This window comes from Paramisgurnus dabryanus, chromosome 5, assembly GCF_030506205.2.
Source record: "Paramisgurnus dabryanus chromosome 5, PD_genome_1.1, whole genome shotgun sequence".
NCBI classification, from domain to species: Eukaryota; Metazoa; Chordata; class Actinopteri; order Cypriniformes; family Cobitidae; genus Paramisgurnus; species Paramisgurnus dabryanus.
The window spans coordinates 37,019,184-37,040,121 of record NC_133341.1 but is presented as its reverse complement, the minus strand read 5'-3'; the positions used below and the strand labels follow the sequence as shown (position 1 = coordinate 37,040,121).

Below are 20,938 nucleotides of genomic sequence, written 5' to 3'. Positions count from 1 at the left end.
ATGAAATTCAGATGCTAATGTGTTGTTTTTCACAGTTTAGTTCATTTCCCTGCATATTTCCATCTATAAAAATAGACTTTTTAGAACTGAGTCATTCCCTTTGTGTTTTCTGCCCTCCTGACTTATCTTTTGGCTCTTTCTCACTATAGATGTGGCCCCTGAGGTCCCCAGCAGGGCCCCTCAGGTCATTCTGCACCCTGTGTTGTCTGAGCCCAGGTAAGCGTGCGTCATTTCGTCTTTGAGACTTTAATGTTTGTGTTAAATGTGGCTCATCCTGTGAGAATTTTGAATCTAAATCTTTACGAACCCGCTTTCAGAAATTGACCTATTTTATTTTGAACAAGGATTTAGATCACGTAACATTTCTATGCTTTTTCAGTCGTTCAGACAGAGGTCAGATGGCGTCCACGGCGGCATTATTCTCTTTTGCATCACTTCTAAATACATGCCAAAACCATTCAGGGTTGTTTACTGATATCACAGCATAGTCTGGCTGAAATGTTGTTTGAAAACGGTGTCTTGCACTGTGTGTCTTGTGTTTATTTAGTGGACTTGAGCATTTTAGATCTTGAAATTATTGGAGCAAACACATTTGTGGTGTGAAGGCGGATGTAACTTGGCCATAGGAAGATTGGGGCTTGACTTCACGCTACAGTGATGATGTCAACCGCATCCGCGGATGTTTCAGAAAACCCAAAGACCCATAAAAAGAAATGGCTTCTTTAAATAACCGATTCGAGATGTAATAACTATGGAAAATCAAAAAACATTCCCGGAAAGTCACAAAATACACAAACCTGTGTGTGTGTTGCATTATGAGATATCATGTAGTTGAAACGAATTGTTTAACAGAGCTGAACGGTACATAAATGGACTGACAGAGTCGTTCTGCGATGTCGTCACATATTTTTCAAGCGAAACAAGAGTCAAAGGCATGTTAAAAAAATATCTTATGTACGTACTGTATTATGTCTGACTTTATATATTTGTATGTATTTATATACACTGATTTTATAAGGCTTTAAGTTAGATTTTTTGTGGGTGATTATAATTACATGTTAGATCAACTGCATGTCTCTTACTTCACTTGCTTTTCAACTTTATGTAATTTTTTATTATATATTTTAAATGACGTTCATTATAAGTTTTTGTGCATGTGTGAATAGCACATTTTTGTATTAACTGGTAAAGTAATTCTGGTAAATTTATGGTAATTTACGAAAATTACTACTGTATGTGGAAGAGGCTATAGTCTGACCTGAGCTAACAACCATTCACACATTTACTAAATGACCACATCGTGCCAACAAATGATGCATGTTTAAATTCAAGACCAAGATCCCAGCAATTTTAAGTATGTAGTTATAAAGTAAAGGCACAAAAAGCCAAGCTTTTAAAAAGACATCTAATAGCCATCCAAACACAGCCCAGACATCTAGGCTAAAACGAGGCAAAATTTGGGCTGTCATTGAAAATGTAATAGATGTCTAACCATGGCCCCAAAATAATAAATGAAACCAAACTCTAGGGCTGCACATTAAATTGTCATGTGAATGTCATGCGTATCTCATCAGTGAAGCCGGTTCTGTGATTAGTAGTAAATCACCATCACCTGCTTTCAAACGGAGCGCCATTTACTACACAGAGCCGTAGTTCACTGAAAAGCAATATCCCATTAATTATCGCAGGCAATTCATCCGCGATTACGAATTGTTCTGAGAAATGCACTCATTATTTGAGAAATGCTATCGTAATATCATGCTGTCTTGAACAATAACAGACAGCTCCGTTAATTATATGACAGAAACTGTAGTGAGTAAACATTGAATATTTTTTACAAATTGTAAATGCAGAGATGAGCAAACTCATTTGTTATTAGATTATTTAAAGATGTAAAGTAAATGTTGTATTTCAATTAATTTATTGCTCAGTGAAAATCAAACATTCGTTCTGCAGTAGTTCAAACTCTTTGTCTTTATCTTCACACAGTACCAAAGTAAGCCCTCTACTACAGATCGAGGTTGAGCCAACATCTGATGTGAGTCACTGTTTCTCTTTAACTGTTCATCTCTCTGTCTGTTCTTTGACCCATGTCTGTCTGTCTGTCTACCTTTCTTCTATCTATCTGTCTATCCTTCCATCCATGTCTGTCTTTCTGTTCTTTTATCCATGTCTATCTATCTATCTATCTATCTATCTATCTATCTATCTATCTATCTATCTATCTATCTATCTATCTATCTATCTATCTATCTATCTATCTATCTATCTATCTATCTATCTATCTATCTATCTATCTGTTTATGTCTTCTTGTCTATTTGTCCTTCCATCCATGTCTATCTATCTGTTTGTGTGTATGCCTGTCTGTCCTTCCGTCCGTCTGCTTGTCTGTCCGTCCATCTGCTTGTCTGTCCAACTGTCTTTTTGTCTATCTATATGTCTGCTTGTCTGTCTGTCTGTTCTTTTATCCATGTCTATCTGTCCATCTATCTGTGTATGTCTTCCAGTCTGAGTGTCCTTCTGTCCATGTCTGTCCATCTGTCCATTAAATCTATCTATTTATCTGTCTGTCTGTCCATCTGTCTGTTTGTATTTCCATGTCTGCTCATCTGTCTATCTGTCCGTCTGTCTGTTCTTTTATCCATGTCTATCTGTCCATCTATTGTGTATGTATTCTAGTCTGACTGTCCATCTGTCCATTATACAGTATATGTCTGTCTGTCTGTCTGTCCATCTGTCTGCTTGTCTGTCTATCTGTCCGTCTGTTCTTTTATCCATGCATATCTGTCCATCTATATGTGTATGTGTCTTCTTGTCTGACTGTCCTTCTGTCCATTGAATCTATCTATTTATCTGTCTGTCTGTCTGCCCATCTGTCTGCTTGTCTGTCGGTCTGTCTGTTCTTTTATCCATGCATATCTGTCCATCTACATGTGTATGTGTCTTCTTGTCTGACTGTCCTTCTGTCCATGTCTGTCCATCTGTCCATTATATCTATTTATTTGTTTGTCTGTCTGTTTGTCTCTCCATCTGTCTGCTCGTCTGTCTATCTATCTGTCTGTCTGTCTGTTCTTTTATCCATGTCTATATGTCCATCTATCTGTGTATGTCTTATTGTCTGACTGTCCTTCTGTCCATGTCTGTCCATTTGTCTATTATATATATCTATTTATCTGTATGTCTGTCCATCTATCTGTATGTCTGTCCATCTGTCTGCTTGTCTGTTTGTCCGTTTTTTTATCCATGTCTATCTGTCCATCTATCTGTGTATGTCTTATTGTCTGAATGTCCTTCTGTCCATGTCTTTAAGTCTGTCATTTTTTCTTCCTGTCTGTTTGTCCTTCCATCCATGTCTATCTATCTGTCTGTCCGTCTGTCTGCTTGTCTGTCCATCTGTCTGTATGTCTGTACGTCTGTTTGCTTGTGTCTGTCTGACTGACTGTTCTTTTATCCACGTCTATCTATCCATCTATCTGTGTATGTCTTCTAGTCTGACTGTCCTTCTGTCCATGTCTGTTCATTATATCTGTCTGTCTGTCTGTCTGTCGATCTGTCTGTCTCTGTCTGTCCGTCTGTTTGCTTGTCTGGCTGTCTGTTCTTTTATCCATGTCTATCTGTCCATCTATCTGTGTATGTCTTCTAGTCTGACTGTCTTTCTGTCCATGTCTGTTCATTATATCCGTCTGTCTGTCTGTCTGCCTGTCCGTCCGTCCGTCTGATTGCTTGTCTGTCTGTCTGATCGTTTATCTATGTTTCTCTGTCCATCTATATGTGTATGTCTTCTAGCCTGACTGTCCTTCTGTCCATGTCTGTCCATTATATCTGTCTGTCTGTATGTTTGTCTGTCCGTCTGTTTGCTTGTCTGTCTATCTGTCTGCTGGTCTGTCTGTCTATTCTTTTATCCATGTCTATCTGTCCCTCTATATGTGTATGTGTCTTCTTGTCCTTCTGTCCATGTCTGTGCATCTGTCCATTATATCTATCTATCTCTTTATTAATCGGTTTGTCTGTCTGTCTATCTGTCTTCTTGTCTGTCCATCTGTCTGCTTGTCAGCCTGTCTGTTCTTCTATCCAGGTCTATCTGTCCATCTATCTTTGTATGTCTTCTTGTCTTACTGTCATTCTGTCCATATCTGTCAATCTGTCTGTCTTTCTGTCCATCTGTCTCTCTCTCTCTCTCTCTCTCTCTCTCTCTCTCTCCGTCTGTCTGCTTGTCTGTCTATCCATCATATCATATCATATCATATAATGTCTGCCTGTCTATCTATCTGTCTATGTGTCAGTCTGCGTGTCTATCTATCTACTATCTGTTCTTCTATCTGGATTCTTCCATCCACGTCTGCCTGTCCATCTGTTTGTCTGCTTATCTGTCTGTCTTTCCTTCCATCAATCCAGTTTTTTCCAAACAACAAACATTCTCCATTTTACAGAAAGCACATATAGCACACATTTTTAACTGCTATTCAAAAAAAATTGTGTCAAAATTGTTTGTGATAGTTGATCAAGATCCACATTTTCTCCCTCATTCAGAATGAGGAAGGCAACGATGAGGTGGAGGGCTCCGCGGACGAATTTGAGGAGATGAATCTTTCCCTTCTATCCGCACGTAACTTCCCGCGCAAGGCCAGCCAGACCAGCATCTTCCTGCAGGAATGGGACATTCCCATGGAACAGCTGGAGATCGGAGAGTTAATCGGCAAAGGCCGGTTTGGACAGGTTTACCATGGGCGCTGGCACGGAGAGGTGGCCATACGGCTAATCGACATTGAAAGAGACAATGAGGAACAGCTGAAAGCGTTTAAAAGGGAGGTGATGGCGTACAGGAACACGCGGCACGAGAACGTGGTCCTGTTCATGGGAGCGTGTATGAGACCTCCTCATCTCGCCATCATCACAAGGTAATCCTAAACATTTTCAGCACTTCGCTTTGAGCAGATGCATTTAGGTATTTAGCTTTCATCCAAAGTGACTCATGAGGAAAACAATAAAGCAATTCATCTTACAGTAAAAAATTTCATGTGCTGTACAAAATGACAAAGCTTTAACAGATTTTAAATGATTAATTTACCCAAAAATGACATTTCTGTCATCATTTATTCACTCATACATTTGGAACCTGTATGACCTTCTTCCTTCAGCTGAGCATAAAAGCAGATGATTCAATGAATTACCAGGTCGAGTGAATTCAATACAATGGCAGTACATTATTATGACTCACTTTACACTTTATAAAGCAACCAAGTGTAAGTAATAGTATGAATGTAGACTACTTATCTTTTCCATGTCATGCTGACAGAATTCTCATTTTTTGGGCAATTTTTTCTCACACTGCAGCTGAGTGTTTTTTCTAGAGTGACCGAACTGAGCATTGCTCTTTTTTCAATTTATACTGGAGTTATAACACTGCACCGTCATTGCAATGCAAAAAATTCTTAAATTGAGATACATTTACCTGATAAAAAATGACCAAAGATAAATCTTGTTTTCTGAAAATAATTAATTAATTAAGTGTATTTTTCTTACCCCGTTGGCAAATAAGTATACTTTTGTTAAACTTACTTGATTTTCATAATTTTTTGAAAACCTTTCCAAAGCACTTGGGTGCTTGCGCTCCCATAGCGTCTGCCGTTGCTAAGCAACCATGAGCCGCACTCTTCATAGATAATGCGCTTTCTTGCATTGTTTCTTCTATCTGTGTCAAAATAATAGCCGTTTGACAGATCGTACAGCTCTGGTTATCTCTGAACAGCTATGATCAGCTGTTCCTCCATTTTTAAAAAAAGATTGTCCACATCGATCCTTATTTGAGCATGCATTTGTCTACATTTAAAATAACGTACTTGTGGGCGCAAAAGACGTGAAATGTGAACGGCATCTCAAACTTCAACTCTGGTCGCTTCCCAGTGTTTTTTTGTGCTTTGTTTGCTTTGATACTTCTGTTTTGTTTATCAGTCGTTGTACGATGCTCCATTTGGTTGGTTTGGTATTTGTCCCGCCCCTACTACACTGAGATTGGACAGCTGAGTGAAAATTGACATTGGCAAGCATTTTTGCCAAAGTTGAACATTTTTAAACTCTCAACGACCATTTTTTTTAACCATCAAAACAATCAAAAAATATGCTGGCCTCCGGAAACATGCTTTAGTTGACACAGGGCATAAATCTCCTAGCTTACTTTGCTTCTCAAGTAAATATATCTTGAATTACTGGAAGAATTTTTAGATACAAGATAAAAATACTAAGTATGACATTTTTCTGGGCACAATGGACAATAACTATAAAGATATACAGTAGTTTTAAAAGTCTTTATAAATTTAAAAGATTTAATTTAAAAGCGTCCACATCACAACTGATTAATACAATGGAAAGATATTGTTGGGATCACTTTCAGAGAGTTTTTTCTCAGCTGATAAAGGATAAGCGTTTTTTTTTTTTATTGCCAGCAAGTACCAGCATTTTTATGATTTTCACAAAATTTTAATGCCTTCCAGAAAATGTTCTTCTTTAACTCTTTCGCCGCCAGCATTTTTTTAAAAAAAGTTGCCAGGCAGCGCCAGCATTTTTATGATTTTCACAAAAGTTTAATGCCTTCCAGAAAATGTTCTTCTTTAACTCTTTCGCCGCCAGCATTTAAAAAAAAAAAGTTGCCAGGCAGCGCCAGCATTTTTATGGTTTTCACAAAAGTTTAATGCCTTCCAGAAAATTTTCTTCTTTAACTCTTTTGCCGCTAGCATTTAAAAAAAAAAGTTGCCAGGCAGCGCTAGCGTTTTTCATGATTTTAACAAAAGTTTAATGCCTTCCAGAAAGTGTTCTTCTTTAAAGATATAAACATACAACATACTAAATGAAGGAACAGACCCTCTGCTTTAAAAAAATAAGTTTCATCCTACCTTCAGTGGTTCTTTTGTAATCAGCTTTTAAATATGGGTAGGTTTATGCAAAAACAACACATTTTGAGCAAAAAGCAGAGATAATTAAATTTTTGTGACGGACTTTTCATAGAGATCCCATTCAGAGCGATCTTTAAACAGACACAGACATGCAGCCGCTTGCCATAGGGCAACACTTCCGGGTTTAAAAAGTTGCAGAATGATAATAGCGGTATTGCGGAAATCAGGAAATACTCGTCATTGGCAGGGAAGCGTTTTCTCTTGATTGACGAGATATCTCGTCAATGGCGGCGAAAGAGTTAAATATATAAACATACAATATATCAAATGAAAGAACAGACCCTCTGCTTTCAAACAAAAAGTTTCATCCTACATTCATTTGTTCTCTTTTCATCACCTCTTTAATATGGGTAGGTTTCTTGTAAAATACAAAATTTTGAACAAAAAGTTCTTCCGAGCGCCACCTAGTGGATAATAGCGGAAATACGGAAAAACTCGTCAATGGCAGGGAAAGAGTTAAAGGAATAGTTCACCCAAAAATGAAAATTCTGTCATAACTTTCTCACTCTCTTGTTGTTACAAACCTGTATAAATGTCTCATGAATAGGAAGGAAGATATTTTGAGCCCAATTCATTTTCATAGTAGGAAAAAGAAGTGAAAGGGGCTCGTGAATGGTTTGGTTACAAACATTCCTCAAAATATCTCATGTTTATCAGAACAAAGAAATTTATACAGGTTTGTAAGAACATGAGAGTGAATAAATGATGAGGAAATTTTCATTTTTGGATGAACTATCCCTTTAACATCCATCAGAAACATCAAAATCCATTCCCCATCTAAAGAGCCTGCGCATTTAAAATGAAAAACTACTGAGCACAAATATAATGTAACATATAAAGTTATCATCTGTTGTCATCAATAAGTAACGTTTCTATGTGATGGTGTGAATGTTAATATAGTTATCCATTGATAGTTATCCTTAAAGGTATAGAAACTATTTTGGACTTTTATTTTCATCTACGAACAATTCAAACTCACCTTAAATATTTCATGGACAAATACGCAGCACATCTTGGGGGTACGACTGTAAATCTGCTGAGTTTTCAGTTTGCACAGATTTCATGTGGTCCTGCTGATAACATTTAATAAACCTCATGATGGAGTATTTTTATTATTGTATATTTTTTAGAAATTTTCAAATCAACTACATTTTGGTGTGAGTTATGTCCGAGTTGACTCGGATCTCCGCTGCGACCTCATAGCTCACATTAGTCGCTGCTTTCAACCTAATTTGAACAATTTTGTCAGGACTGGATGTCTGAAGAGTAATGTAAAAGAAAGCGATTGAATGCTTTCAGATTTCAGAGTTCTCAGAAAGCATGTCAATCATAATGGAAATATGGGAGAGTGTGATGAAAAACAGGCGCTTTTACATCCTGAGCAGGAGATGGACAGTTTTATTCTCCTCTTCCAGACATACAAATAGATGTTTTCTGCTTGCCTGCAAACAGATGTTGTCCTGCTTGCCATAAAAACCTTCGATAAACATTTGAACATTTCGTCTTTTTCTGTTAAATGTCTATGTTTTGTATTGGAATCGATTAACAGTCTACACTTTAAAACAGTCCTGGTTTGATTCAACTCATGTTGGCTGGAAAAATATGGACAAACCGGACTACACAACCCACTGGGATAACATTAATATGTGCTGGGCTGTCTTAACTCAAAATGCTGGTTTGTTTCAATCTAGGACTGGGCATGGACATGATTTGGAAAGGCACACACCTCTTTATAAAAGGCCTCAGAGCTGACAATGCATATCAGAGCAAAAACCAAGTCACGAGGTCAGCCTTTGGATAAGAGACATGATTGTTGCAAAGCACTGATCTGGAAAGGCAAAAAAAATGTTGCTGCACTGACGGTTCACACAAGATCACAGTGGCCTCCATAATTCCCAAATGAAAGAAGTTTGGCACAGCCAGGACTCTTCCAAAATCTGGTCACCCGGCCAAACTAAGCAACCGGTGGAAAGGGCCTTAGTAAGAGTGAGCATGAATATGATGGTCAATTTGACTGAGCTCCAAAGATCCTGTTTTGGAGATGGGACCAAGTTCAAGAACGCCATCGATCACTGCAGCCCTACACCGAAATAATCTCCCAACCCCCCACCTCACCCTACAGTTTAAAACACATTAAAGCCATCTTGGAGTTCGCTAATAAGCCTGAGAGTCCTTCAGCTGTTTTTGTGCAAACTCCAAGCTGGTTGTTAAAATGTTTTGCATTGAGAAGAGGCTTCCATCTAGCCACTTTGACATACAGCCAAGATCGATGGGATATATTTAAAGGATTAATCCACTTTCATAAAAAAATCCCAGAATTTACTCACCCGCATGTCATTCAAGATGTTTATGTCTTTCTTTGTTCAGTCAAGAAGAAATTAATTTTTTTGAGGAAAACATTGCAGGATTTTTCTCCATATGGTGCACTTTAGTGGACCTCAACATTAACATTTCAGCTTCAAAGGGCTCTAAATTATCCCAACCGATGCATAAGGGTCTTATCTATAATAAAAAATAAAGTACTTTTTAACCATAACTTCTCGTATTGCACTTACATTGTGAGGGTCCAACGTGACCTTACGTATTACGTAATCATGTTGAGAGGTCACGCATGACGTATGAAAAACTTCCACTCCAAAGAAGACAGTTTGACGTTGTTGTTTGTGGAATGATACTAATGGAAGGTCACATTCTTCAATGTGGCTTTTAGAACTAAAATGGCTTTTAGTTTGACAACTGTATTACACATTGATAAAAATAATATTGTAAAAGATAGTGAGAGTTTAATAAATGATATAGGAGTAACATTAGGAATGTGAGTGCTGCAAATCACAATATGCATGGAGGGCCAAAACTCTTTGATGTTTTATTATAAAGTAATAACAACAAACAGGTTACAGATAAGAGACTCTGTATCAGCCACAGCCTGGCACACACACAGGAGTTTCAAGGTTACTGTAAAACAGGTGGAACAAGGAATTATAAGATATTACAGATAGTATATACTGTATGTACTATTTAAAGATGTTTAAAATGGAAACAATTAAAAAGAATGTTTTAACAAATTAAAAAATTTGAGTAACTTAAATAATATTTTATAACATAAGCTATGCACTGCAATAATGGAAATGCAAGAAGTTGCATATAAGATTAATTAAATGTATTAATTATTGAAATAACTACTATATAGAAAACTGAAAAGAAATACGCTAATAAGGTGGACTATACTAACAGACAAAATTGCAGTGAATGTTTGCTTTTTCAGCTGTGACTTTTTTGTTTTTCTAAGCATTTTTGTGTATTTGAATGAAGTCCATACACTGAAAAACAAATACAAAAAAATAAATAAATACAGTGCATAATTTTTGCATCCACTTTTTTCCCCAATTAAGTTTTACATGGAATTTTAAACAAATTAAGCAATTGCTTTAAAGGTAATGTAAAATTTACTTTAAAAAGTGGATGCAAAAATTATGCACTATATTTTAATTAAATATTATTTTTAGTCCACTGCCTATTTAGTTATATTTACTAAAATAATTCAATTAGTTTCAACCAAAAAGTATTAATTAAATTTTCTTCTTACAAACTTTACATGATTAAATTTATTTGAATTTACGAAATGTGTTCATTTAGAATTACTCACCTTTTTGTGTTTTTTTTTTGGTTAAAAACAAGAATAATTTTTTTTTTAATAGAATTTACTCATTTTATTTAGTTAAATTTACTTAGCCACAGAATCATTTTTTTACAGTATCCCCTGATAAGTTGTGGTTTGCCTGTTTGTCCAATTATTTTATAACCTCATACACCTCATATTTAGATTGTTTATTCTAACCTTACGGGCAAAAAAAGGAAATATTGTACAAATCCCCCATCCCAGACAACAGTTTTTAAAACAATGGTTTTGGCTCACTTGGAGTGGTCTGTTCTTGTTATGTATAACATATTTGATAGTTCATAATCGTAAGTAAGCACACCCAACAGAACCACTGAGATATAATTGCTTGAATTTGACTCTTTTCTAAAAGTAAATAAGGGAAACAAATATTGATTGTTTCTCTTAGCATTGTTATGGGTAATAATGCATTGATTGTTTTCCAAATCACCTTGCAGCAAAAAATAAATGTCTGTATTTTCCTTCAAAAAAAAAAAGTAAAACAATACTGAATGTCAATGCAGAATGTCAAAGCCTGTTGTTATAAAAATCTTTCCTGACATTTTTACTGTCAACAGCCAAAATTCAATGCATGCAAGAAATTTCCATACTGATGGAGTATATACTGAGCCCTACATTTGCATTTGTCAGTGCGTCATCATGCGTTTGAAGAGCCCAACACTTTTAGAGGGCCAAAAGGCCAGAATGATGCTAAAAATGATCCTCGTACCCTGATGATGCTATTAATATGTATAAAGGGGCGAAGGAGGGCAGCCCGGGGAAAGACGCGGGCGTCTTCATCAGGTAGCTCAGCTGGAGATCAGGTACCAGAGTGAAGCAAACTCCTTCTCCTTCTTCATGTGGAGATAAAGTTCACTGTTATAAATATGTATATAAACTCTATGTAAATCTAGAATGGCGTGTAGTAGAAGCAGACTTGTAACCTAAAATACTCTCATGTCAGTGTAGGTTGTAGGTTCAAACGCAAGGGCTGCACGGGTTGATTCATTACCATTGTGCTCTTTAGCAGGTCCCCCGACCCATACTCCATGGAAAAACTGAACACAGCCAACCTGTGATCTAGTGGACTTAGATTGTGTTTGACATCAGTACACTCTTAAAATATAATGGTGCTACACGATGCCACAGAAAAACGAATCCCTAGCTATCAACAGGGCTGTGCCATTTAAAAAGGTCCTAAGTACCAGACATGTATACATTTGGTACCATTTGTACTTTTGAAGTACTAATATGAACTCTTTTGGTTCAATGATGTACTTTTTGAAATGGTACCACCCCAGTGAAACCAGTGAAAATGTTCTTTAAACGATAAAAAGGTATGTAAGAAGTGATTATTTTAAAGGGCACATATTTTACAGTAACATGTCAAAAAGGCGTCTATTTGCAACCTGATCTCATGAATTTCCGTGGTATATTCACAGAATATTTTGCTAATTTATCCGTGTCATTGTCACGGAACTCCGCATTTTTTCCGTGGCCGTACCACGGACTTTCTTTTCCGTGTCATTGTCACGGATTGCTTACTCAACTTAGGGTCCTGCAATGGGTTGGGTACCCACGGGTACCCACGAATACCTGCATAAAAGTGTCTAAAAAAGATGGAAGTGACATTCCTTAAATTCACGGACATGGATGAGGACGGATAATTAACTCTGTGCGGGTGGGCAGTAGCTCAAATGAAATATGTGCAATATTTATATGTCTATATTACCATTATACGCGCAACATATGACATTTGACCCATCACGTCACCACCACTGTGACAGTGGGCGACCTTTGTTGATGCTTTTCGAGCGTAGTTGGAGCGAGCGTTGCAGGAGTTGCATAAAGTTTTGCCGTTGATAGCCAGATGTTGGAAACGTCTTTTCTTAGGGGGCCAGTCACACCAAAAGCGTTTATGGCAGTTGCAGGCGCCTTTTTTGAATGATATTCTATGGGCAGGGCGCGTTTGCGCGCTGTTTATGCGCGCCGAGCGCCTTGCGGTTTTTTGCCGCCTGCCGCGCACATGTTTTTGAAGGAGCGCTGAGAGCGGAGAAGCGCCTGACGTCATTCATGTCTTTCCATTGTCCAATCGAATGAGGGGAGAGGCGGGCCTTACGTTGTGGCGAGGGAAGTTTACAGTTGCTTTGAAGAACCGGACTCCACTCGCTCACTCTCTCCTGCGTGTTTGTGCACCTCTCATCCTCAAACAAGGTCAGAGCAAGCGTCCTCTTTTTAAAGTTTCTGCTGATATGACAGTTAACAGCAAAAGAGCGCTCACGCTTCAATATTTGATTGACAAGACAGCTGACTCGGTGGTTGCTTAGCAATATGAAAAGCCGCGTCGCACTGCTCTTTTTTTTAAAAAGGCAGTGCGTCGCGCCTTGCGTTTGCAAGCGTTTAAAGCGCTTTTGGTGTGACTGAAGCCTTAGAAAGCAATTTGAGACGAGACTTGTATAGGAGCACAGCAGGGGTTGTGTAGGTAGGTTGTATTTTTTCTTGTTCTTTTTTCATTAATATGTCTATTTGTGTATAGTTATCAGGTTCCATAGCCTATGGTAGGCTACTTGAAAAGCACAAAGCTCACTTTAGCCCGTTTTTTATTAGCCCATTCATGACGCTATTGTGATGTTGAGAGAGGTACGAAATAAAAAATAAAGCACTTTTTATGCATTTTATGCATGTGCGGGTACGGCTCGGGTAAAGGGGCCAAATATTAAAGGGTCTGGGCGGGTGCGGATTTAATTTTGATATTATCACAAGTGATGGGTCGGATGTGGTGCTGAACTTTGTGGGTACGGGCGGGAGGGGGTCTTCAAAAATGGACCCGTGCAGGACTCTGACTCAACTGTTTTGTCCTGTTTTCTTACCATTGTCGCTTCGGTTGACAGTCTGAATACAGTCTGAGGCAATAGTATCTTTAGCTGTATTAGCGGTACAATGTGGTAACAAACACATTTAGAAAAGCTTTTGGGTAAAATAAACCAGTCAGTCAGTGGCCGTGGGCAGGATTTTATCAGTGTGACATCACATTAACAAAGAGAATCAAAAGGCCGTTCTAATTAAACTGCTTTGGTTTAATGGGGATTCAAAAAGAAGGAGAAGGTGGTTGTGTTCACACACTGTCAACATGCATTTATGTCCAAACATAACATAAGTAGATTTTCCATTATATGTGCCCTTTGCCTGAATTGTTTTTTGAAGAACTAAAATTGGTTCTTTTATCAATGCATTGCTGTGGAAAAAACTTTTTAGTTCCTTTATTTTTGTGTATTTTTGTGGTTTGAGCCTTTGTTGGGGTCATCCAATAAGTGTTGACTTACTAGAAATTACTTTAGATACAGTTCTGGTTGAAGATTTGTTTTTGTCCTATCATTCCCTTTAAAAACAAAGCCAGCCAGACAGATAAAACATGTGCATCCCTCCAACAACTTATTTTGCCATGCTGAAACTAACCAACACTGTTTTATGACAAAATCCTTTACAAACCTACAATCCGCACATGTCTGACATACAGTATTTACCACTAATGTCTAATACAGTTATGTGCAATTATGTTTCTTCTCTCTTGTAGTTTGTGTAAGGGCAGGACCCTCTATTCAGTGGTACGAGATGCAAAAGTCGTTCTCGATGTTAACAAGACAAGACAAATTGCACAAGAGATGGTGAAGGTAAGACAAGCCAAGGCTGTTAACTAGATCCATCCATCATTTATTACACTTATCCCTAGTGAGGCCACTGAGTCAGGCTAGGGATATCATCTCGGACAGGTGGCTGGTCCATCACAGGGATGTTTACCAGATTCGCATAATGCTAAATATTCCTTGCTGTATTAAAAACTTTCACTTAAACTTTGATCTGAATCAGATCTATGCTATTTACGTCTACGCATGTCTGATTCTGTGTACATAAAGTATTAATCCTACAGCATGCGTTTACATTTGTGTTTGTTTTGTTTCAGGGGATGGGCTATTTACATGCCAAAGGAATCCTTCACAAAGATATGAAGTCTAAGAATGTGTTTTATGACAATGGAAAAGTGGTCATCACAGATTTTGGCTTGTTCACAATATCTGGCGTTTTACAAGCGGGCAGGTACGTTAATTTACACACTTACACATGCTCACTTAATTTACGTCATGTAATGAAAAACATTAGTTCTTCTTTAAAGCTGTAATTCGTAGCTTTTTCTTTAAAAATAAGCAAACGTTTTTCCTTGATTCACAATGGTGAGCTTATAATAATGATTCATAAGTTGAGCTGTTGGGTCAGATTTTGCGAATGTCAGTTGTTTCTTAACAAATGTAAACATAAGTGTGTAAAGTAACCGGCAATTTTATGTTCAAACAGAGATGGCGATAGAGAGGCAAACATTACAAATTTCAGCTTTAAGAAGAAAATTTTAAGGCACACCACGGAACTTTTTGGCCACTAGGGGTTGCTAGATATGTATTTTTCACGTCTAGCGCCCCTAGAGGCCACAAGCGCCGCAGCACTGTCGCAAAGGAAAAGAACTGGACAACCTTAAAACTAAACTAAAAACTAAACCCTTAAAACGCTAAATGAACAACATTTTGAGGCATCAGGGAGAAACGCGATCAGGTAACAACTTTTTGATGAGGAACTCGTGGCAGAAGCCATTTCTCAATCTGAAGGTTGCACCCTCCGGATTTCGTATTTCTAAGCTGCATACGTCATCAAGACTGTCTTATTTCAGAATATTAACAATTATAAAGTTGATTATTATACTTAGTTAATCGTAAATTGTTGCAGAATGCTTATGACTTGCGAATGTAATGCTCAGTTACCTTAATAAACCAGGCTTGATGACGTATGCAGCCTGCATATTTGACCTCCGGAGGCTGCAGCCTTCCAATTGAGAAACGACCAGAAGTATTTCCTTGCCTCTTTTCGAAACAAATATTGTTGCATTGTCCCTCTCTCCCTCGCCACCAGGATTTTCCGCAATAGTGCTCGTTTTTCCTCTCTTTTGTGTGAAAATTGTCGCTCCAAATCCAAGTAAACCGATGTGTTTAGGTCTGTCGCTTTGTAATACGTCACGTGAGTGACAGCGGAACACAGCAAATGAGGAAGAGAGAAGAGAGAAACGCTCAGATCTGATTGGTGAATGAATAGGGTTTGGTTTTACATTGTGTGAGTTTGAGCAAGTTTGACTGCTATAGCATCCTGGATTGTAATGTAAATACCATAGACAGTAAAAGAAAGGTAAATACGTGAACACGTGAATGCAGCATCTGAATACAGGGAACTATATGCAAGATAATCGCCGTCATTTATAGAGAAGATCGCATTTATGTATGAATCAAGATCGTGAGTTTATATAAAAAGTTGCCTTAAGGGGGAATCAAACTCGGGTCGCCCGAGTCATAGGTCAGTGACACTTACACAGTGCCACAAAGTCACTTAATAAAAGTTGCTCGCTACACTCCTTAAGCAGCCTCCAGCAAAATTCATGTTAGAAAAAATTGTGTTGAGGAAGTGGAAGAAAGTGACGTATGCCGTAAAGCAGTCGAATTTTGTAGTTTTTTTGTGCTCTGGTTACTACCCGAAACCCTAAGTTTTAAAGTACGAGTAAAAGCGATACAGACCCCGTCAGGCTATGGTAGACATGTCATTCAACCTATTTAAAGTCGATGTACTATCACAAGGGTCTTGAAAATGTATTATGAAGGTTGAAAAACTACATGGTGTCGCTTTAACTCATTCCCCGCCAGCCTTTTTTTTTTTTTAAAGTTGCCCGCCAGCATTTTTTGTGATTTTCACAAAAGTTTCACAAAATGCCTTCCAGGAAAAAAATTCTAAAAATATATAAACATACAAATATATCAAATAAAAGAACAAACAAACAAATCTGGAAAAAAAACGTTTATAATAACATATCGTTATTTTTCTCTGTTTAAAAACTCTTTAATATGAGTATTTTTCTTAAAAAATAAAACAATTTTGAGCAAAAAGCTGAAATAATTGCATTTTTTTGAAGGAATTTTGTTAGAGATCAAATTCAGAATGATTATCAAAACATAGTGTACAATTAACAAATTTTTTTTGCTATAGTTTTTTTATAAATTGGGTAAGAGCACACAGTATTACAGATTACCATAAAAACTTATTAGGAACACGTTTTCATTCAAATGTCTTCTCTTAATTGACGAGATAACTCGTCAGTGGCAGGGAAAGAGTTAAGCAGTTTCCAGTTGCAAGTTTTACATTTTAAAATGTAGTCTTTTTTAATTGTATTAAATTATTATTAAATTAAGTATTAAATTATTTTTCAAATCATTGAAGAATTAAAATCTTTATAGGGCATTACAGAATTCGGCTTGAACTTTGAGATTGATAAAATTTGCAAAGTTTGGATTATATAAATAAATCTTTACGAAGTAAATTACTAGTGTATTTATAATAAGCTTTCTCTTTGTCTTCCACTATCTGGAAGGCATTGTTTCGTGAGCTCACTGCAGTGCATTCTGGGATTGCCTTCTGCACAAATGATATGCATAATAAATATTGGTGCGCTGTTGAGCTGTTGGGATATGTCAGTTGTTTCTCAACAAACCTAAACAAAAGTGCATAAAGTAACATGCAATTTTATATCTCAAACAGAGATGGCGATAGAGAGACAAAAGTTACAAATTGCAGCTTTAAGTAGAAAAATGTAAGCAGTTTCTCAGTGCATTTAAAAGGTTTTTAAATTACTTGTCAAAATCATTGAATAATCAAACATTTCATAAAAGTGTATTTAAAATAAAACTTTACCAAAATTATTAGCATATGTTATAAAAAGCTTTCTTTTTGTCAACCACTATCTTTGTTTCATTTTCAAGAGCATTCTGGGATTGTATTTTGCACATATAACATCCACCTTAAATATTAGCCAAATTTGGCATAATGTTGCTTTCTACCGCTTGAAACAGTTTGAGACATGGTCTAGATAAACAGCTCACTAAATTTGTAAAAGAGCACTGTACATGATGACAGTTCAGAGCAAATGTACATCTCATCATACAATACATTTATACGTCTCTAAATGACTTTCATAACTGCTTATTAAAATCCAAAGCCTGTAATTACATAGTGTGAGCCACTGAGCTAATTTCAGATTCACCTTTAATACTCTCATAGTTTTTAATAAATGTCTGATTCAAGGACTGTGAAGGTAGAAGCAAATGTTATCGGTATATGAGCGCAGGAAGATCTCATTTGACAATGCAACTGTATAGTAATTTGGGGCAGATGCCCTGTAGCAAAATCATTGCAATGCAGGACAAATTTAAAGGAAGAGTTTGCCATCATATACTCAAACTTGTGACTAATTCTCAGACTTTATTTGTGGAGATGTTTGTAAGAACATACAGATACCAAACGTGTGATTTTGAAGGGCACTTTTAGGATGCTCTACTGTCCAAAAATAAAAAATGTAGTCATTGTTTAGTCATCCTCATGTTGTTAAATGTCTCTTTTTTGCTCTACTGAGAAATAAAAAGGAAACGGGTTTTAAACAACATGAGGTTACTGTAAGTGAATCAATTTTGAATTCAATTTTGGGTGCACGATCTCTTCAATGGTGTGGGCTCTGCCTTTAGGGTGAGCTCTTTTCAATTTGTTAGGAACATTCAATTCATGGTGTTTTATGCCTTTTTTAAGTAATGAATTTTCTTCTGACTGTATATACTGTATGATGTGGAGGAGTCCTTTAAAATAAATCGATTTAGGATCAGTTTTTAGAATCCCGATCTTTTGTTACAGTCGAGTCTAGATTTTAAATCCTGCTTGACTCATCCCCACCTTCTTAATTGAGCACGGTTCTTATAGGACCTCTGTTTATATACATTACACCATCTCCTTCTAAAGACAAAGATATAAAAGATCTGCCCTTCTTTGCCACAATCCTTTAAATGTGGAAATCCTTGAAAAGGGTTTGTGATGAAAAGATCTTTTGGGTCGATTTTGGAATGAATAAAGTAATATACAGTGCCCTCCATAAGTATTGGAACAGAGGCACATTTTGTGTTATTTTAGCTGTTTACCAAAATGTATTCCAGTTACAGTCATATTATGACTATTGGCTTACAGTCCACACTCTCAGCTTTATTTTGAGGGTATTCACATCCAAATTTGCTAAAGGATTTAGGAATTACTGCTGTTTAATATGGAGCTCCCCCTTTTTAAAGAGGTCAAAAGTATTGGGACAGTTGACTTAAAAGCTGTTTTATGGAAAGGTATTGTCTATTTTTAAATAATTTCCTCATGAATGACAGATGTTAAAGGTCTGGAGTTGATTTTAAGTGTGGCAATTGCATTTGAAAGCTGTGGCTGTGAACCCAAATCATTCGGCTCAGGGACATCTCCATGCAAGTGATACAGACCATATTTAGGTTTCAAAAACACAACAAATCCATCAGAGAGATGGCAGGAACATTAAGAGTGGCCAGATCAACAAATTGGCACATCCTGATGTCTAAATAGGATAACAGTGGTGGATGATCGCATTATCCTCTCCATGATAAAGAAAAACCCCTTTACAATGTCCAGACAAATGAAGAACACTTTACAGGAGGTAAAGATGTCATTGTCAATCAAAACAATAAAGAGAAGAAATTACAAGGAAAAATACAGAGGGTTCACCACAAGACACAAAAGCCACAAGAATAGGAAGGGGAGATTATGGCGCTTTTCCATTGCATAGTACCCCACGGTTTAGTTTAGTTTGGGTCGGGTCACCTCACCTCACTTTGGCGTGGTTAGCTTTTCCATCGAGTTTAGTATCACTTCGGAGTGGGAGGGATTATAGGCGTGTCGTTACATTTACGCTGCCTACTGCTGTGACATCATACACGTGAGAGCGTTGTTGTACATTCCCATACATTCATTTATTTCTCAGTCTGCCACAAAATTAAAATTGGCCACCACAAATTGATGTTTGCACATCACGTTTGTCTCACATGACAGTTTCTGTTCAAACACCCGACCCGTGGCGTCAGTCGACGGCGCTCCGCTGAGCCTCATTCAAGTTGCATATAAGCATATATAATGCGGACGTGCACGTCGCGAATGTGCCGCCACAAACTGCAAGTCTGGAAAAAACTGTTATGGTGTCCCGGATTCTCAACCTGTGGATGTTTTTCATCACTAAAAGGGTGTTTGGAAACTTATAGCAGAACACAGATAACAACATGTTTGCTTGAGACAGCGCAAGCTAGCAGTAAGCTAAAGCTAATATTTACATTACAGCGATGACGCTTCTCTCAGACCAATCAGTGATCTACAGTGTTTTCGCGTCACGTTTGGTATCAGCTCGGGTCGCTTGGAACCCCAACCGAGGTGGTACGAAAAAAAGTATCGGGTACTACGTACTGCACCCAATGGAAAAGCTCCCAAAAGTAAGCTGACCCGACCCAAACTAAACTAAACCGTGGGGTACTATGCAATGGAAAAGCGTCATTAGACTCCAAAAAAAGTCAGACAAGCTCTCAAAAAGCTTTTTTTGGAGGGATTAAACTAAAATCAATCTGTATAAGACTAATGAGAATAAAAATAATGGAGAAGGCCAAGAATATCTCATGATATCAGCTGACAACATCTTCAGTAAAATAGTGTTTTTTTATGGATTTTTTTTTATGGACAGGATTTTTATGTTGCTGAGCTTACCAGTGTTGTTTTTTTTTATCAGGATGCACCAATTTGTTGATCTGGCCACTCTTAATGTTCCTGCTATCTCTCTGATGGATTTGTTGTGTTTTTGAAACCTAAATATGGTCTGTATCACTTGCATGGAGATGTCCCTGAATCGAATGATTTGGGTTCACAGCCACAGCTTTCAAATGCAATTGCCACACTTAAAATCATTTTCAGACCTTTAACATCTGTCATTCATAAGGAAATTATTTAAAAATAGACAATACCTGTCCGTTAAACACCTTTTAAGTCAACTGTCCCATTACTTTTGACCTCTTTAAAAAGGGGGAGCTCCATATTAAACGGCTGGAATTCCTAAATCCTTTAGCCAATTTGGATGTGAATACCCTCAAAATAAAGCTGAGAGTGTGGACTGTAAGCCAATAGTCATAATATGACTGTAACTGGAATACATTTGGGTAAACAGCTAAAATAACACAAAATGTGCCTCTGTTCCAATACTTATGGAGGGCACTGTAAATACAGGTCACAGGATATGTAAATATAGTAAAGGAATGTAAACATAGTGAATTAGTGCAAACATTTAAAGTGTTGTGGGGTATTATTAAAGCATGTGTCCTGGGGGGTGTAGGAGGGTGGTCTGTTGGTTTTTACAGAGATGAGTCCCTTCCA

General features: G+C 37.3%; 1 protein-coding gene across 2 annotated transcripts in view; it reads left to right on the top strand.

Annotated features, from left to right (window-relative positions):
- ksr2 (kinase suppressor of ras 2) overlaps positions 1 to 20,938 on the top strand; it is a 136,651-nt gene that overhangs the window by 94,738 nt on the left and 20,975 nt on the right. For both annotated transcript variants that reach the window (XM_065250919.2, XM_065250918.2), the window contains exons 14-18: positions 150 to 216; positions 1,990 to 2,038; positions 4,532 to 4,899; positions 14,184 to 14,280; positions 14,571 to 14,704. In XM_065250919.2, coding sequence (XP_065106991.1) covers positions 150 to 216; positions 1,990 to 2,038; positions 4,532 to 4,899; positions 14,184 to 14,280; positions 14,571 to 14,704 — 715 coding nt within the window. The remainder of the gene's footprint in view (positions 1 to 149; positions 217 to 1,989; positions 2,039 to 4,531; positions 4,900 to 14,183; positions 14,281 to 14,570; positions 14,705 to 20,938) is intronic.